We start from the raw sequence: 18,727 nt of genomic DNA on the forward strand, positions 1-18,727 counted from the left end.
TGGAGTTCAACAAGTCCAAGTGTTATGTCCTGCACTTTGGCCACAAAAACCCTAAGCAACCCTACAGCCTTAGAGCAGAGAAGCTGGAGAACTACGTAGAAGAAATGGACCTGGGGGTGCTGGTTGATGCTCTCTGAAACATGAGCCACCTGTTTGCCCAAGTAGCCAAGAAGGCCAATGGTATTCTGGCTTGTGTCAGAAAGAGAGCCCCCAGCAGGAGCAAAGAAGAGATTGTCCCTCTGTACTCAGTTCTGGTGAGGCTACATCTTGAGCACTGTGTTTGGTTTGGGAAAGACGCTGAAGTCCTGAAGAATGTCCAGAAGGTCAACAAAGCTTGTGAGGAGTCTGGAGCACAAGTCTTATGAGGAGCAGCTAAGGGAACTGGGATTGTTCAGTTTGGAGGAAGCTCAGAGGAGACCTACCTGAAAGGATGCTGGGGCAAGGTGGGGGTCAGCCTCTTCTTCCATGTAAATAGTGACAGGACTAGAGGGAATGGCATCAGCTGGTGCTAGGGGAAGGTTTAGATTAGTTATTAGGAAATCTTTCTTCTCTGAAAGGCTGATCAGACACTGGCACAGACTACCCAGGGAGGTGGTTGAGTCAACGTCCCTGAGGTGTTCAAGAAATGTTTAGATGTGGTACTAAGAGACATGGTTTAATGGGGGAATATTGGTGGTAGGTGGATGGGATGATCTTGGAGGTCTTTTCCATTCTTTGTGATTCTGTATGTTCTGCATCTGTGCATATGTATGAAAATTGATTTAGAATATCCTGTTAGTAAGTTCATGAATCTTGTCATTTTTGAATTTGTAATCAAGTTGCTATTTAATTATTACTTATTTCCCTACATCATCTCAAATCTCCCAATTGGCTAATGATTATATGCTGTTAAAATTCAATCTTTTAATTTACCTCATATTACCAGCATATCTTAAATTACTACTGAACATAAACAAGTTAAATATTTTTTTCATTTCTGGTGATGACACCTAGACTTGACTTTACTTGTTTTTTCAGTATGGTATGAAAGTCCCTTTGCAGTTCTGTATAAGATACATACATAATGCTCTGTTTATATTTGTGCTTTAGTGTGTAAGCTCAGCAATAGAGTTCCATCTTTGGCTAACAAAAAGGCATCCACTGTAATTATGAAGAGCTTTGATGCAGTAATTGTCGCATAATTATTGCTTGGACAATCTCATATAATAACTGCTCTCAGGAGCAGTATTTTCAGCCTTTTTGTGAGACTGAAGACTTGCTGGTTTTTTTGTGCGTTCCCAGTAAGAATAAATATCTTACATTGTCAGACAAAATCTTTATTCTGACCCAAAAGACATTTTTAAATTTATTGCCACCCATTCTTCCATCAGCTCTTTTTTATTTTTCTTGCAGATTTGTGTTCTTCAGAAATACAACCTTTGAGTACAAACTACGTTAAGCTCCCTATGTTTTGGCTGATTTTTTCCTAAGCTGCTGAGCTGCCACAGCTTATCCAGAACTGCGATGGCTATGTAATAAGAAGAAATGAATAGCAATGGATGAAAAAACTTCATATTTTCAGGTATTATATTTAATGGTCAAAATGCCTCAGTGTGCTTCAGTGTTCACGAAGAATGTGAGTGGGGAAAAGTGATTTCAACCTCTGGGTATGGGGCTTGCAGAAATATATTACTGCATAAAAAGCAAATCTTAATAGCGGTATGAAGCAAAACTTCTTGGTGAGTTGTGAAAAGACACTGACTTTCAATATCTGAGGACATGTATATTTATTCAAGTGGAGTTGGCTGATTTATTACGCTTGTCTTATAACCTGTTATGCAAAATGCAGTGATCTGGAAAGCAAATTAGCTATTATAAAATGGTAAAGCATTGAGCTGCTATTTAAAATGCATGCATACATGAGAAGTCTACGAAACAATATTTATGGATGCCATGAAGAAAAATCTGACTATTCAGGCATTAACTGCTGAAGCATGAGGTCAAAGAAAGCACTTTTCTGCTGATTACCAACTTTGAATTAACTCATAGGCAGCCAGAATCAGAACTGGGGCTGTGTGACTGTGCAGGGCTCGGGTGGGGATGGGAAGGGCAAAGAGATCTCTCCCTTCTGATGTGGAGAACCATTAGGTTGGCTCAGTTGTTCAAGGAACGGCCCTCATTTGTTAAGAAAAAACAACCCAGGGCATCCAGGATTAAACAAACAAAATCCTAAACTGGAATAGCAACTGAAAATTTCATTTATGAAGCGGAATTGGAAGAAATTGAGTATTAGGGCCTTGTATTCCTTGTCCCGCATCCATTAACTCTACAACGACCACGGGACAAACGCGTTTCCAATGTCACCCAGCTTCCAGCCTGCTCGGCGTTGTTTTTGCGCTGCCTTAACGGGGAGGTACAGAAATACAGCATTTCACTTCAAACTGATCCCGAAGTAATCATCAGCCCTGGGCAGGGAAGGTTCAGGAAGCAGTTGTCAGCTTTGGTCACAGGAATTTATTCAATGCGCGTATCGCACTGAGGAATGGAGAAGGATTAAATATGAACCCCGCTCTGAAAAACAAACGAGTCGACGGCTGCCAGCAGCCGAAACGCAGCGCGCCAGGCACCGCCACAGAGATGTGCCTCCAGGGCATCACCAGAACCAGCAGCGTTCGGAGCCACGCTGCCGCTGGGAGCACGGCGGAGCGCGTTCCGTAGCGGGCACACGTCGTTCGGCGGGGCTCAGCTGCTGCGCGACAGCCACGCGCCGCCATGGCCGCCGATGGCGGGCGGGAGCCTCGCCGCGGTCGCCCCGCCCCGCTATTGTGTCTGGCGCTGAGGCGCCCGGCGCGCGCCTGAAGGACCCGAGCGAGAGGAGCCGAAGGGCAGCGGCGCGGCTGGAAGGCGCCTCCTCCGCCCGCACGGCGGGCTCAGGCGTTCTCCGCGGGCACTCGCGTACAGCGAGGACCCCGCGCCGCTCGCTCCCGCGCCGCCTGCCTTACGCGCTCGCGTGCGCGCTCTCGCTCTCTCCCATAGTAGCGCTGTGCGGAGGTGGAAGGAGCGGCGCGGGGCCGGAGTCGGCTGAGGCGGTCATTCCTCTAGCGAGAGCGCGGCGCACCGAGTCCCCCCTCCCCCGGGCCACTCAGGCACACGGTGAGGGGGGCGGCGAGGCCCTCCGGACACCGGCGGGGTGGGGTGGGAAGGGGGGGGCGGTGGAAATGGCCGCGCTCGGGGAATGACCGTTGGATGGGCGAGCGCCGGCGCGAGGCCGCCCGTCACGTGACCGCCCTGCGCGCGCCCGGGGCCGAGTCGGGGGGACGGGGGCGCGCGCGGCCGGCAGGTGCGGCTGGCGCGCGTCCGTCCTGGGCGTGGGGAAGCGGCCGTGTGCGCGCCCGCCCTCCCGCGTGTCCCCTCCGGCGGCCCGTTCTCCTCACGCGCGCTCTCTCCCGCGCAGAGATGCCCTCGGCTACCAACAGCACCATGGCGAGCAGCAGCAGCGGGAAGGCGGGCCCCGGCGGCAACGAGCAGGCCCCGGCGGCGGCGGCGTCGGCCCCGCAGGCGTCGGGCGGCAGCATCACCTCGGTTCAGACCGAGGCCATGAAGCAGATCTTGGGCGTGATCGACAAAAAGCTCCGCAACCTCGAGAAGAAAAAGGTGCTCCCTTCTCTCTCCCCGCTTCCCCCAAAGCCGCCTGTCCCCAGGGGAGCTCGCGGGCCCCTCTGGCTCCCCGCCGGGCCCCGGGCGGCCGCCGCGTTCCCGCAGCCCGCCGTCTCGGGGGACGCCGAGGCGGCCCGGCGCCGTCCCTTCCCCGGGCCGAGCCGCGTGCCCCTGTCCCCGCTCCGGGCGGCCGCGGCCGCTCGGGTTGTTCCCGGCGTCGCCCCCAGGGGCCGCCCGCTGGAAGGTTCCAGAAGGGCGAGCCGCGCTCTCCCGGCCTTTCCCCTTCCTCTTTCGGGGGTCCCCCGGCCCCCTCCGCGGGCCGCCCCTTCGCCGGGCCCCGCTCGGCCCCTCGGAGCGGACGCGGCCCTTCCCCGCGGGCCGGGTGCCGGAGGCCGGTGCCGACGGGCGCCTCTCCGCTGCGGACCGCGGCCCCCTCCCGGCGAACCCCCGGCGGCGCGGCCCCCTCCCCCTTCCGCCTTTTGTTCGCCGCGGCGGGGCTCGGCCGGCCCGTACTGCGGGAGGGCCACCGTTCTCGGCCGTGTTGCGGCCCCGCGCCCCGCCGGCAGCGCTTCCCCAGCCCGCTCCGCGCGGCCGAGCTGCGGGGCCGGAGCGCCGCGTCCCCCCGAGCCGCGCACATGGAGGCGGGAGCTAACATGGCGGCGGCGAGGCCGCCTAAGCCTCCCCGGCGGAACTGCATTGTGCCAGCAGCCCGCACAAAGCCGGGCCGCCCCGCCCGCGGCTCTTCGCCTCGCTCCGCTCTCGCCCCTCGGGAGCCCCGGGTCAGCTGAGAGCGGCCTTTGGGCGGTTATTTATAGAAAGAGCCGCCGCTAAATCCGTGATCCGGGGAGGGTTCGGGTTTGTGATAGAGACGAGATGATGCCCTGGTTAGTGGGGATTTAGACGGCACCGTTCCGTGCTTTGCGCTGTGGGATGCGGGGAGGGGTTCCCCTTCGGTAGGGGAACCTTCAGTAGGGCACCGACAGGCATAGAGCCTGCAGACGTACTGGGAAGCACAGCATCACCAAGCTAAAATTTGGGAGCACTCCGAATTTCAAGTCTGTGCTGAGGCCCTAAATCTGTTTTAGCTCTTTAGAGTTGATAAGCACAGTTACACTTCAGTTTTTTAACCAACATTTTAGGTTCTAGTAGTCAAGATAGGTATACTAAAGAAGGCCAAAACATAAGGCCTTACAGGTGAGTTGTGAATGAAGCATGTAAATCTGTGTATGCAGTGGTTTCTCACTTAAAAAAATAAAATGTTGGATTTTCCTGCTGTTTAAAAAACAAAAAGATACGTGCTGGGAGCTTTTAAATAAGCTTACAATTGAAGGATTGCTTCTTGACCCTTGTCTGAATACTGTTGTGTATAGATGGGACAAAACATCTTTCTTAAATGTGTTCATGTGTACAAATGTGTGCCTGCAGAACACTGGCCCTCATCTTGAGAAAGTATGCAAGTCTTTCAGTACGTATCTCAAATGGTTCTGGTAAGATGGTTTGAAACAATGGTGTCCAACATACACCATGTAGTATGGTACTAAAATATAGAAAAAAGACAGGAAAGTAGTTTTCTGTGATGTTGAACATGAGTATTTTTAAGTCAGAAAGTCTTCTGATCAATTCCGTATATAGAAGAAATGAAGAAGATAAGCACACTGTTACTGGTGTGCAAGTCAGCTTTCCTTTCCAGTGGCGTTTTTATTTACCTTTTCAAATAAATAATTCACACCTAATTTACACTTGGCTCGTCCGTTCCCTTCTGTTTGAATGGGCCTTCTCGAGTGCTTCTGTAGTACCTGAAGTTAAAAGGGTGTGTGGAAGGCGGTTATTTCAATAAAACAGAGTGAAAATTAGTGTTATTGCTCATTAATGACCTGGTTCTTGTTATTTTTTGTGCCTGTGGCTGCTGTCATCATGTTTTTATCATTATGGTGTCTTAGCAGCTGACTGCAGGGAAAGTACCTTTTTTTATCTGGAATAGTAATTCAATTGAAATTACTTTGAGCATCTCTTTGGGAGAATCAGTGCTCTGCCTTCCCTCCTCCCCCTATTGATCTTTATGTATTAAATCAGAGTTACTAATTTGTGGGCTTGAGCCTGTCCTTTAGTTGGGGAACCAACAGTTCTTCAGTAGATCAGCATTCTGTTAATGAAGAGAACGTTAAGTGTGTAACTGTACACATGGACTTAACTATTTTTACTGTATTACTAAGTTTACCAAATGTAAGGGAACTGTTGAGTCAGGCCTGAACCACTGATTGATCACCTGCAGCAAGGACTGGGTCAGCTGTGGGAGCACAGGTGAAGGCAATTCAGGTGTGTGACCAGAACGCTCCACCTCTCCTAGACCCCATGTAAGGGCTGACTGCCCCTGGGGAAGGATCTTTTTCTGGAGATCTCTCCTTTTTGATGTTTTCTACTGTGAGCCTAGGATAAGGGTGAGCATTTCTTCCTTGTTTGTTTCTTTTTAACCACGATAATCTTTCCAACTGTAACAGCTGTAAAGAGCCATCCTAACTACACTACTCTTCCAACTATACACCAAAATACATAAATGAATTTTCATTGAGATTTTTAACCATCTGGAAAGTAAAATCATGCTGGATAGTGTCCAGTTGGGAACAAGTGGGAAGGTTGTGAAAGTCACACAGAAAATTCCTGCTTAGCTGAATGTTCAGTCGTTTGTCAGCAGCTGATTACAAGGGTTGGGGGAGAGATTAGTTTAAGGGCTCAATTTTTGAGAGCAGTTATAAAATTATATTTGACTAAGACATGCTTCTAGTGGGTGAAGTGTAAGAAATGCTGTTTAACTCTTAAATTGTATATGCAGCTTTTAGTTAAGTAAAGGTCATTCCTTATGAAAGAACTCAAAGTTTGAAGTGAACTGTTGTCATGTTCCATTTTAAGCTCTGAGCACAAAATCACATGGCCAGCAAAATACGGTATATAATGTTGCTGAGTTTTGTACTATTTTGAATGTTTCTGAATGTTTTGGAAATAGTACGGTGTTATGGTTTTATGTTCTCTTAGAAGTTATCTTTTTACTTCAAACAAGTTTGGCTTAGTTTGAAGGGAATTAAGAGAAACTGAATTGCTATTTATAAATGTATGTGAAAATATGGTCTGAAAACATCTATGTTCTCTTCATCTCCTTGTATTTGGAAATGGTAGGAATGCTGTCCTGTTTTCTTCCTTATTTTATTAGGTGAGTAGACCCTTTCCAAATTAAGCTGATTGAATATAGATCAAACCCATGTCCTGTTACAATGGGGAATGAAAAAAACAAAAAGCCTTATGATTTCAGCTCACAAAAACAATTTTTAAAACAGAATATTCTCTAGAAGGGACAAAATCTCTCATTTGCTAACACATTTTAAGATATGGGCAGGTGATCACAAAGATTATTCTTGGGGAACTGCAGATACGAAGTATGTTAGCTTAAAGTATTTGATGTGACCTGGCCTTGGTGTATTCGATTTACAGTTGTAAAGATGGGGCATTTTAGCTGTTGTTGGTAATGTAAGACACTGTTGCTTTATCAGCTTGTCTCTGAATACGTGTAATCCTGATTGGGTTGGATTGGGTGCTGTCTCTGTAACTATTACCCAGCTGCTGTTCCAGCGAAAATTCGTGTGTATTCAAGTTGTTCTGACCTAAGAGGCAGCTGTCCTCCCCATTCAGTAAAACGTTGGATTAACAGCTAGCAGCCTATAGTAAAAGCTGAGATCAGTTTTCTATTCCTGTAGATGCAGCTAGTGATAGCAGGAAAGTGCCATGTTCCAAGTTTGCCCGCCAGCTGCCTAAGTGCTTTTGTACCATTATGTGGGCCACTTGGATGTTCAGGGACATCTTGTGTCTCTCCAGAACCCCTCTCCTTGTGAAGCTTGGTTCTACCAATAGTTTGCCCCCTAAGTGGGCTGTTTTGTTTTGTGGCAATATATCAGCCCTAGGGCTAGTCTGGATTCGCAACATATGTGGGTCCTGTCCTGTTAAAATGAACATAATTGTGTCCCCATTGCCAGCACAGCACAAGTGTTTTCTCTGCAATGTCTATAGCAGTGGAAGCATGCAGGATATGTTGCTGATTGCTGCAGCTATTATGGTCTGTCGCTGTTGCACACTGTTCTTCAAAGAAGGAATCGTCACCTCCTCTTTCTCCCTTTCTTCACCCACACATGTAAGTTGATTCTTCTGGAATGCTGATCTAGAAGTTACTGAAAAACAAGTGCTGCTTCAGAAAGGTCCTGTTGCCATCTGTGCTGGATGAAGTATGAGGCTAGTTCAAATTTATCTTTGGAGATGAGACGTGATTTTGAAAGTGAGGGCTTGTAAAACTGTTTGAAGCTTCACGCTGGAAGTCTGAAACTTTCACTGAAACCTCTGACTGAAGCAGCTTCTGGGAACTTCTGTTAGGTGTGTGTGTATGTATAATAGAAACTGTACCAAGATAGAGAATTGGGGTTGGGTTTTTTTTTGAGAGTGAGAGAGATTTTGGATTTGCTTATTTGATTCTTTATACCCTTTAAGTATTTAACCTTTTTGATTTTTTTCCTCATTTTGTTGAGAAAATAGACTTAAAAATTTTTTTTTGAACAGACTTTGCAGGGACGTTAAGATGTGTGACTATAGAGATGATGGTAGAGAAGAAATAAATTATAATGTGCAAGTATAAAACATGTTAATAAACTTGTATTTCGTAGCTTGCTTTCTTTTTTTCAGTGGGAAACATACAAGAATTGATTTGGATTATCTTAATTGCTTAATACGTGTTTAGAAAAAACTTGCAGTGTTCGAGACTTCAGAAAACAAACCTGAAATAGTTCTCTACCTTTTCTTTGCTTGTAGTGAAGTGCATGTTACAGAGTTTGCTTCAGTGGGTTGGAGTTTACCCTCTTCCACACTGCAGCTTTTCATATACGGTTGTGCTGATATAACTAGCATAAATGATATCGTTGAAGGTACCTGGTTAAATATAGTGCCTTCTTGCTCCCGGCCTCCACCCTTTTTAAGGGTTATTTTTAATCAGATCGTTCCAATGATCCAGTTTATAGCATAGCACTGTAAATGACTCTTAACAGCACAGCTTAGTGGTCAGGCTTTTTTGAAGCCAGTATTGATTTTGAAACTAATGTCATGTAACTGCACTTTTTTTCACTTCACTCTGACATTCGGAGTGGGTAATGAGTGAATGAGTTTCCTCTCACTTGAATGTGAGAGGAAAGCATCTGTGGCCATAGTAAAGAAAATCAATTTTGGTTTCCTGTTAAAATAAGATGTAGGGCATACTTAAGCAATTGACACCACCATCTCCCTGTCTTCCCTCTGCCTGGACATGTAGCCTATATACAGTACTTTTCTCCTAGGGAAGTCTAAAATACTTCAAGAATCTCAGTGGAAAAAGAGGTGAAGTGTGGTGGCTTTCTGTCTGCAGAACTGGGGTCTTCTGGCTCACAAACTGTTTAATGGGCAATTTATGTGCTCACTTTGCCAATTAATATTTTTTCTGCTGGTTTAACTTTTATACTTCAGCATGAGTGAAAGTGAAGTTGCAGAAGAGGGGTAAAGTTTAAAAATAAAAAAAAAAACCCTTTCTTCTTGCAAACGCTGCAGTAGGCTGTGAAGTGGGAGTTTTACTGCAGTTATTTTACAGCACTAATGCTGCTGTTAGATTGCTGTTAGTTCACAGTACTGATTAAAAACATTCTGCTTCCTTAGGCTTCTGTAACATAACATTTTGATCTTATAGTTTCTTGAGGATGATAGAAAATTGCACGTTATTACAAAGATTTCAAGCACCAAGTAAGCAACTAAATACATGTTTGCTTCTCCTCTGCATTGCAGCTGAAAGGGCTTTCCTTCTTTTGCTTTTACAGTTCCAGTATGGATGACTTAGAGTAGAAAAAGAGAAGTAACTATTCAATTCCTAAGTATAGACATATTACCCTTTGTTTTTTCATTTGATACAACCATGGAATGGAAACCATATAAACGAAATATGACTTAAAATGTTTGGCCATTGAAGAAAAACTTGCACAGTATTAATTAGGTTATTGCAGCGTTCTTAATTCGAAGATAATAGCAAAACACATCATGTAAGTTTTTTGCAGCATAGTTTTGCAATATGTTCAACAAAACTTTTCTAAGTAGTGCTGTTCATAGAATGGCTTGGAAGAGACCTTGAAGATCATTTAATTCCAATGCAGCCCACCAGATGAGGCTGCCCAGGGCTCTGTCCAACCTGGTCTTGAACACCTCCAGGGATGGGGCATCCACAGCTTCTCTGGACAGCCTGTTCCAGCACCTCACCATTTTCTAAGTAGAAAATTTCGTTCTAACTTCCAGGTGGCTTCTCCTTTAGTTTAAAGCCATTTCCCTTGTCCTGTCACTATCAGACTTCATAAAAATTCAGTCTCTCTCATGCTTATAAGCATGAGGAAGCATGGAAATACTGGAAGGCTGCATTGAGGTTTTACCAGAGCCTTCTCTTCTCCATGCTGAACAGTCCCAGCTCCCTCAGCTTTTCTTCACAGGAGATGTGTTCCAGCTCTTTGGTTGCCATTATGGCCCTCCTATGGACTTGCTCCAACAGCTTTGCATCATTCTTGTCCTTGGGGCCCCAGAATGCCCCAGGTCCTTCTCTGGAGGGCTGCTCTCAAGAGTTTGTACACACAATCTAGGATTGCCCCAATCCAAGTATAGTAGTACCTTGCACTTGTCCTTTTTGAACCTCATTAGGTTCATGTGGGCCCACTTTTCAAGTCAGTCCAGGTCCCTGTGGATGGCCTGACTTCCTTCTGTTGTATCAGCTGTATGACTCTGATGTCATCAGTAAACTTATTGAGGGTGCACTCAGTCTCACTGTCTATGCCTTTGATAAAGGTACTGAAGAGCACTGGTCCCAGAACAGGTCCCTGGGGACACCCGGACATTGAGCTGTTGACCACAGCCCTCTGACAGCAACCATCCAACCAGTTCTTTATCTGCCAAATAGTTCAGCATTCAAATCTGTATGTCCGCAATTTAGGGATAAGGATTTGTTGTGGAACTGTATCAAAGGCTTTCCAGAATTCCAGGTAGATTCTTCAGGATCTTGGTGCTCAGTCCTGTTAGTGTTACTGTTTGATGGTTTATGGGCTTGTGCTGGAAACTGAATCACCGACATTGTTTGGGGTTTTTTTTATGTGTTTTGTAGACACTACTTTTACCCTCTTACATTAGCAGTCCAGTTTACTTTGCAGCCTCACAAACAATTGCATCACTGTGACTGAGGGAATGGTAAACAGAAGCATGGAAGCAAGTGGTTTGAGTGAGTAGGAACTTCTTGAAATCAGTCTGTGAAGCCAACTTAGTTCAGGATGCCTTAAGCAGAGGTTTGGTTAACCTGACTCTGTCTTTGGGCATTGGAATGTTTGAGCTCTTTACATTTCTTTTTTAACTCTTTGTAGCTCAGCTGGTGTCTCTAAAATCATGAAAACTACTTCTCTACTTTGTTCAGCCACGTTTTCATCCGTTTTAATACAAGGTAGTTTGTATGAGAATTAAATTTCCTTGTTTCCTGACGTGGTAGATTTCCAATACACTGAATGCTTTTCAGGGCAATTCTATTGATATATTTCCATCTGTGGCTGGTGCATTTGACTGCTTTTTTATAGTGCTAGCATCTGTGTCTAGCATGAAATTCCCTATAATATGTTGTTGGAGCTCAGGAAGTTCTTATTTCTTGGACTCTGCTTACAGCATTACTGGCTCCAGTGCACTGAAAGGTGTAGTTAAATCTAATGGGTAGAATTTTCAAATAATTTTTTTTTTTTGTCTCCAGGCAACACCAAAAGGACCAAGTCACATCAGTGTGTTTCTGTGTTTGACTAAGTGATGCTGGATATCAAATAATATAAGCTTTGCTGTTCAGTTCTTTCATAGTCCATTCTCAGAGGTCTGGTGTTGAGCAGAGGAGGTGAATTAGCTAGAAAAACTCTAGTAAAATATTTTGACTGACATATCAGTAAGTAAAATTAGCGGTAAAAGAAAAATCCACAAATAAGCCACTGCCACCAAAACAAACAAGAACAACAAAAAAAAAACCCATGTCATTCAGTGACAAGTATAAACTAAAGCTATGGTTGTATCAGGATTTTAATTCTTCTGTGTTCAAAAAGAAGTTTGCCTGCTCTCATTTTCATGTTTTTTTTAATACTAGATCGGGAAGATAATGAATAAGGATCACTTTAAAGCTTTTAATAAGCACAAAGCAAGCTTCATAAAATTGTTATCAGTTGTGGTATGTAGAGATGGTGGAAACTTAGAGATCTGTATGTAGGTTTTTCATACAGACTTTGCTTCCTGCCTAAGACCCTTAGAATTCAACCTGTAATCCTTTATGTCATTCTGGGCCTGCATAAGTTATACCTGCTCTTTACTACTCTCAGTGTTTTGCGCAGTTTTGTGTTTAAGCAGATTAGAGACTTGATCCTGCTGAAAATTAAGCTAATGACTGTGAAGTGTCTCCCCTTTAGAAAGAAATCTTCATGCTTTTGAACAGAAATGTTTTATTGCTATTAACATGAGCACTATCATAACTGGTTCAAGCGTGAAGAATTACAGTTTTGAACCTCATTAGCAGTGGCTTTTTACTTGCAGTCATGTTTTTGGTATTGTAGTGATACAGTGGTATTATTGTAGCTCAGGACTCTCTGTAATTAGGAATGAAGGAAGTGTGCAATCAACATTAGGAGCCCACGTTAGGAAAAACATGTCCTTGCTTGGAAACTGAGACAGTTCATGAAGATGCATTGTTCTAGCCGAAGTAAGAGTTGTAAATACTTTCCTAAGAGACAAATATTTTCATTTTTAACCCAGAAGGCAAGTTTTCTTGGGTACTATTTCTACGTGATAGTTGCATGTTTGTGTAATACGCTACAGTCTGTATTTACTGTAATACGGCAGTACCTGATTTTGTTAGCAGAAACAGAAAAAGCAGTAACCTTTGTAATAGGATTTTTCTTTCCTTTCAGAGCAAACTTGATGACTACCAGGAACGAATGAACAAGGGAGAACGTCTAAATCAAGATCAACTGGTAAAAAGAAAAAAAACAACTAGATCTCTCTTAATGTTTGGTGATGTTGGGGAGGGGAGGGATGAATTTCACTTCTGCTTGTTAAAAGCTAGATTTTTAAGACCTTAGTTTTGACCTCTGTTTCTTATTGCCTGGAAGATTTCAGTTTTTGCCTTTATTAGAAACTAAAGAATCTGTAGAGGAATTTGTCACAATACTTTGTTATGCTAGCTGAGGTTGGGTTGTAAGCAGGCTGTGGTGAAAAATGGCTTCTGTTGTAATCTAGTACTTTTGAATGAGCTGAACAGTATCTTTGAGGTTCCCTGGACATCATTCTTTTCTTCCTGGAAAATGTGCCTAGGGAAAACTTAAAGAGCTTAGTCACTTGATCACACTTAACTTACAAATAAGTAGTCTAGTTAGAGGTTTAGCTTAGACTGAGTTCTGCAGGAGAGCTGTCACTCTCGGTAAACTGGGCTTGCTATCTATGTGAGTATATATCTGTGTGTGTATATATCTCTATATATCTATAAAAAATGGCTCTCTCTATGTTCAGGCCGTTAAAGTAGGAGGTTGTAGAGCTCAGCTTAACAGCTGTTTTCCAGTTGTAATAAACATGAAGCAAGTATTAAATTCAGTTGTATTATGCAAACATGCAAATTGATATTAGAGATTGCTTGGGAGTCAGCAATATTTTGTTGATGATTTTCAGCATGGAGAAGACTAATAAAAATGTACTCAGCAATTGTAGCTCTTCACATTACAGAAATCAGTTACTTCCCTTGTTCCATGTGATCTTTTCATCTGTTTAGTCTCAGCTAATCACTTTGGTTCTTCTTTGTCCATTAATTGACTAGTGAAATATCATCAGTTGATGTATTTTTATTTTTTTTAATGGCAATATTGTGAAAATAAGCCATGAGAAGTTTTCTGTTTGAGCAGAGAAGATAACAAATTTGACCTTCAGAAGAGAAGCTCCAGAGTTAAATTTAATGAGGAGCAGAGCCTGACTGCAGCACTTCATAACCATGAAATTGTGTTTGAGTAGAGAAATGCTGAAAGCTCACTACATCTTTTGCTTCAATAAATAGCTAAAGATGATGAATTTTGCAAATCAGCTAATAAGTTCCTTACTTGTATTGCAAACAGAAATGCCTGGAGATTTAAAAAAACAAAACAAAACAAAACAGTTCATGTTCTTTGCTTTTCAAAGGAAGTAGAATCTTTCCTCTGGCTTGTCTGTTCCTACCAAGAATGTGTACATTCTTGAATTAATCTCAACAGAAGTGTAATGTAATTTGATTCTGTAATTTGTCATTACTACAAAGTAAGGGAGGTAAGGTGTATAGATTACTTTGATGGTAGAAGATAAACTGCAAAACAATATAAAATACAAAAATCTGTGGACAAGGGAACGTTATGCTATGTATATTGATTTGATTGCAATGGATTAATTCTCAGATCTTTATTCCAAGCAGTTTCGAGTTGTCAAATTATTCTTCTCCTATCCTGTATCAGTTTTTTTCCTCAGAAACTGTCTAAAGCTGGACATTAAACTAGTGTGTCATGCTACTCAGTGTGTCAGCATATTCATGCTTATGTTTCAGTGTACTTCCTAAGAAACAGCAGGCCCTGAAGGCATACAAGACATGCACAAGTCCCTTCCATATTTTGGCCAGTGAGAGTTCAAAACTTAACATTGCTGCAGTCTGTTTAGAGATGGTTACTTGTGCAGCTGTGTCTCACTTAGAAATTGAAAGTGCATCAAGTAGTTTTTTGGAAGCATATATTTTGTTCTCTTTCTGATAGGTTGCTTTTCTTTTTTTTTTTTTTTTTTTTTGCTTTTAAGGATGCAGTATCAAAATACCAGGAAGTGACAAACAATCTGGAATTTGCTAAAGAACTGCAGAGGAGCTTTATGGCACTGAGCCAAGATGTAAGTAAAGTGGCCCAGTGTGGGCTTTCAGCTGCTGTGTGTGGCACTTGGGATTTAAATGTCTTTCACCAACACTGGATGCAGCAGCCTCTATTGCGGAAAGTGAAATGCTCATTATATGTATGTTTGAGTACTTTCTCTTAATGTTGCACTAGCTTGTGACACGTTTCCTCAAAACCACTCCTAGATATTTTCTGAAGCGCTGCCTGAAGATACGGGAACAAAAATATAGTGGTAATTTCCTGACAGGACAGACACTCTTAAGACACTGATCACTGGACAGGCCTGACATACAACACTGTAGTCTGCCGCTTATTGCCATAAGTAATTCTTTTTTTCCTGAAAGAAGTGGGATTTCACAGGCCCGCTTCTCTGGCAAGTGGTTGAATGTTTCTATTTCCTTATGTTACTGTAGCTTATCAAGCTTCAGCAACTGAAAGCAGTTCCTTTTTCAAGATTTTTCCTGTCTTAGTAATTGCAAATACAGTCTGAAACTACGATAAGGAACAAGTTTCAAGACTAAAATATTTTTTATAAATTATAAGATAACTGAATACTGCTTAAAATAGATAGTCTTTGAAACTGCTGCTATGTCCGGGTTGTAAAATGACAGTGTGATCAAGAATAAGTTCTAAAATTCCAAGAAGATAATTCCAGTTATATGAGCAGCTTTTCTCTTCATTCTCTTCAAAAGAGACAGTTCAGGCCTATTCAATATCATTTCAAGGAAGAACTAATGCAGGTGCGAACAGAAATCATAATCCATCCCACATGAGTGGAAGATTGTATATGTAGTTAGAATTGATGAGTTACAGAAAGAGCAGTAACATTGTTAGAATTCATTTAGTCATCAATGTTAAACTAGTTTGCTGCATTAACAAGTGTATTTGATTTAGGAACAAGCTATGTGACAATTTCAAGGCCACTCAGCATCCTGACATTATAGGCTGTTTTCTGCGTTTCTTTTGGTTGTAAACTTAGAAGCATGTAAGCCAAGCCATTTTTTTGCTTTCCTTGCATCAGGTTTCCGTGTGTGTTCATGGAATGTTAGTAACAAAGACCTTTCTTCCTCCAGCCAGTATGTCCTGAAATGTTTCTTGGTCAGCTAACTGCCAACAGAAAGAGGGGCTCCAGGAATAAGAAGTTGATCTCTTGCTTTAAATCTTGCTTGCAATTGTTTCAGATTAGAAACAATGTAGATGCTTCAGAGTGAGAGAATTACTATCATGAGTTACATCTTTTGGAAAAGAAAGTTAAATTTTTGTGTACTTCGGATGAGAACAAGTTCAATTTTGGAGGCTAGAACAAAGAATAAAAATGAAAGAAATGTCCTGTGGGCTCAGACTAGTAAGGCATTTCAACCAGTATTATGACAGCAATTGTAGAAGATATGATAGATTACATAACAAAAATTATCTGTTCCATGCCAGCATTCATCATCCTCAAACTGAGAATGCTGGAGAGTTGATTCCTTCCTGTTCCCTTTAGTATGTGTGAACCTTTTGTCTAAGAATTTGTTGTATTGCTTTTCTTAAACTTGCTGATAATAGTCTCCCCAGCCTTCATGGCAAAACATTCCACAAGTTCCCTCCCACGAGTACTTTTACTTATCTGTTTTAAGTTGACCTCCGACTAGTTCCAGTGAATGCCTTGTACTGACTGTGATAGGATATGGTGAATCGCTGCTCTGTTAGTGTTATCTGCTGACCTTTGTGGCCAATGAAACAAAAAATCTGGATCACTTTTACACCTCCACATTGTAAAGCCTGAACTTGGGTTGTAAATAGCCATAATTTTTGTTTAAAAGGTACTTTGCTGTGTGCATTTGTTTATTTTCATGTAAATCAAAATCATTTAGATGTTACAAAATAATTCATAAAGGAAGCAGATAATACTAATCTGAGCTTGTTTCACACAGCTCCTTCACATCTGAAACTTTATACATTGCGGCTGCAGTTGCTTGACTAAACTACTCATAAGTCATGCAGAGAAATACAGACTTCAGATAAGAATATAATCGAAATCCAATGTAATGTAAGGTTTGTGGCATTGATTCTAAAATTTGGCTTAATTTGCAGGCTTTTGACTTTGCTTGAAAGATAATTTTTATGCTTCACTGATGCTCTGCTGTAACATTAGATTGATAAGTAGCGGTTCGACATCCATCTTTACTTACCAATAAAGTACATTTCCAATCTGTTTTTTTTTTTTTTTTTAATTCCTTTTTGATTCTGAACAGATCCAGAAAACAATAAAAAAGACAGCTCGCAGGGAGCAGCTGATGCGAGAAGAGGCTGAGCAGAAGCGTTTAAAGACTGTGCTGGAGCTGCAGTTTATTTTGGACAAGTTGGGTGATGATGAAGTGCGTAGTGACTTGAAACAAGGATCAAATGGAGTACCTGTACTGACAGAAGAGGAACTGACAATGCTGGATGAATTTTACAAGCTAGTTTACCCTGAAAGAGACATGAACATGAGGTAAGCTTAGAGGAAAGTACTTTCTTTATAATTGTCGTTCAGTTAATGATATTTATTTATTTTGTGATTAAATTACCACAAGCTTAGTAAGAAATTAACTCTTATTAATTTTTAAGGTTGAATGAGCAGTATGAGCAAGCATCTGTTCACCTGTGGGACTTACTGGAAGGGAAGGAAAAACCTGTTTGTGGAACAACCTGTAAGTATAGTCTGTTTGAAAGAGCGCACTGAATTTGTGCTTGTCCTAAATTACAGTGTCTGATGTAAAAGAATTCTGATAGTTAAATGTCTTTCCAGCATTTTATAGTTGCTGCTTTTTCTCAAACACTGCCTAGACTGTATTGAAATAACTCACTGAAGTACAAACTTTGTGTGTACGGTATTTTTTTTGCTGATGCAGCATTGCTCAGTATTTAAGCGTAGTCTATTCCTGCTGTTTCAGCAGTATTTAACTGCTGTTGATGCTTTGTAGCAATTCTTTGTTTTCTGGAAACGTTTGTATGGACCGGGAGCTTAGACAACAACATGATCTGTTACATATAAACTGGCATGACCTTATTTAGTGTGATATGTTATTCTCCCCAGTCCCTTCCTACAAAAACACTTCGTTTTTATTTCTGACCTAATTTTAAACAATTAACTAACTGTAAATTGATGCATGATTATTTGCTTTCATGAATAAATGTTAATTTCCACAAATACTTAGCTTTTAACATTATAACATTATATATTAAGAAAATGGCTGTGTTAGACAGTCACCTATTTCTTTTGAAGTCTTTTAGCTGGAAGGTTGTAGGGAAGATTGTCCTTCTTAGTTAAAACTGCTTTTCTGTTTTGCAGCTATGCTGCAGCAATTTTAAGCTTTTGGAAGAGTTTGCAGTGATCTAACTTACTTTACTGAGGAACAATACACAGAAGATTATAAAATACTTTGGCTTTAATGAATATAAGACTTTGCTTATTACTGTCAGAACAGGAAACCTCAAACCATTTACACAGTTAAAATGAAATTTCATGAGGAGATACCGGGTTTTTTTTTTCCCAGTTAATACAGATCTTTGAGACTTAAGGTTATTGCAGAACAAATGGTGTTGGATCGTTGTGAGAGCAGATATGTAGTATTTCTTTTTGGGAGAGAAAATAAGGGAAGAAAAAGTATGGGAGCAGCTTTCATGAGAGAGATGATGGTTGTGCCTTGGAGGCCTACTTGTTTTCTTACTGGATGTTAGGAAGCTGGCTGGGTATTATATCTGGATCTCAGGATGAACTTTTACTGTTGTCATGGGCGATATTAATGCATTTCTGTGTTCTTCTATGTGTATTGATTCATACAGTCATAATCATCACTTGCAAGGTATACACTGTGAATCTTCTGAGTCTGTTGCTTTGTTTTTTAATCTGTTTTGGGGGCCTAGACAGTAGGTATTGCTGCCTTTCCAATATGGCTGTACAAATTTATTCTACGCTAAAATGCTACTGTGTTCGTATGGGCATTGAATGCAGTGAAGGCTTGTTCTTGTTTCACTTGCAAAGCCTGTTCTGAGTCACTTCCCTCAGGGGAAGAATCTTTGTGGTGATGGTACCCAGGTAAATTAGTACTGACTGCAGTTGGAGAAATTGAATT

The 18,727-nt window shown here is 42.2% G+C and overlaps 1 protein-coding gene across 4 annotated transcripts in view; it reads left to right on the forward strand.

The window, feature by feature from the left end:
• Positions 1–2,935: 2,935 nt before the first annotated feature.
• The window catches only part of CAPRIN1 (cell cycle associated protein 1), a 33,365-nt gene continuing 17,573 nt past the window's right edge, over positions 2,936–18,727 (forward strand). For 3 of the 4 annotated variants that reach the window (XM_090140768.1, XM_090140767.1, XM_090140769.1), the window contains exons 1-5: positions 3,302–3,633; positions 12,648–12,710; positions 14,539–14,625; positions 16,865–17,103; positions 17,220–17,302. In XM_090140768.1, the coding sequence (XP_089996894.1) occupies positions 3,436–3,633; positions 12,648–12,710; positions 14,539–14,625; positions 16,865–17,103; positions 17,220–17,302 (670 nt within the window). In that variant the 5' untranslated portion in view covers positions 3,302–3,435. Of the gene's footprint in view, positions 3,133–3,301; positions 3,634–12,647; positions 12,711–14,538; positions 14,626–16,864; positions 17,104–17,219; positions 17,303–18,727 lie in introns of those variants that run through there. The other variant, XM_031593331.2, reaches the window with a different exon arrangement.

Source organism: Phasianus colchicus, chromosome 5 (genome assembly GCF_987193195.1).
Source record: "Phasianus colchicus chromosome 5, bPhaCol1.hap1.1, whole genome shotgun sequence".
Taxonomy (NCBI): Eukaryota; Metazoa; Chordata; class Aves; order Galliformes; family Phasianidae; genus Phasianus; species Phasianus colchicus.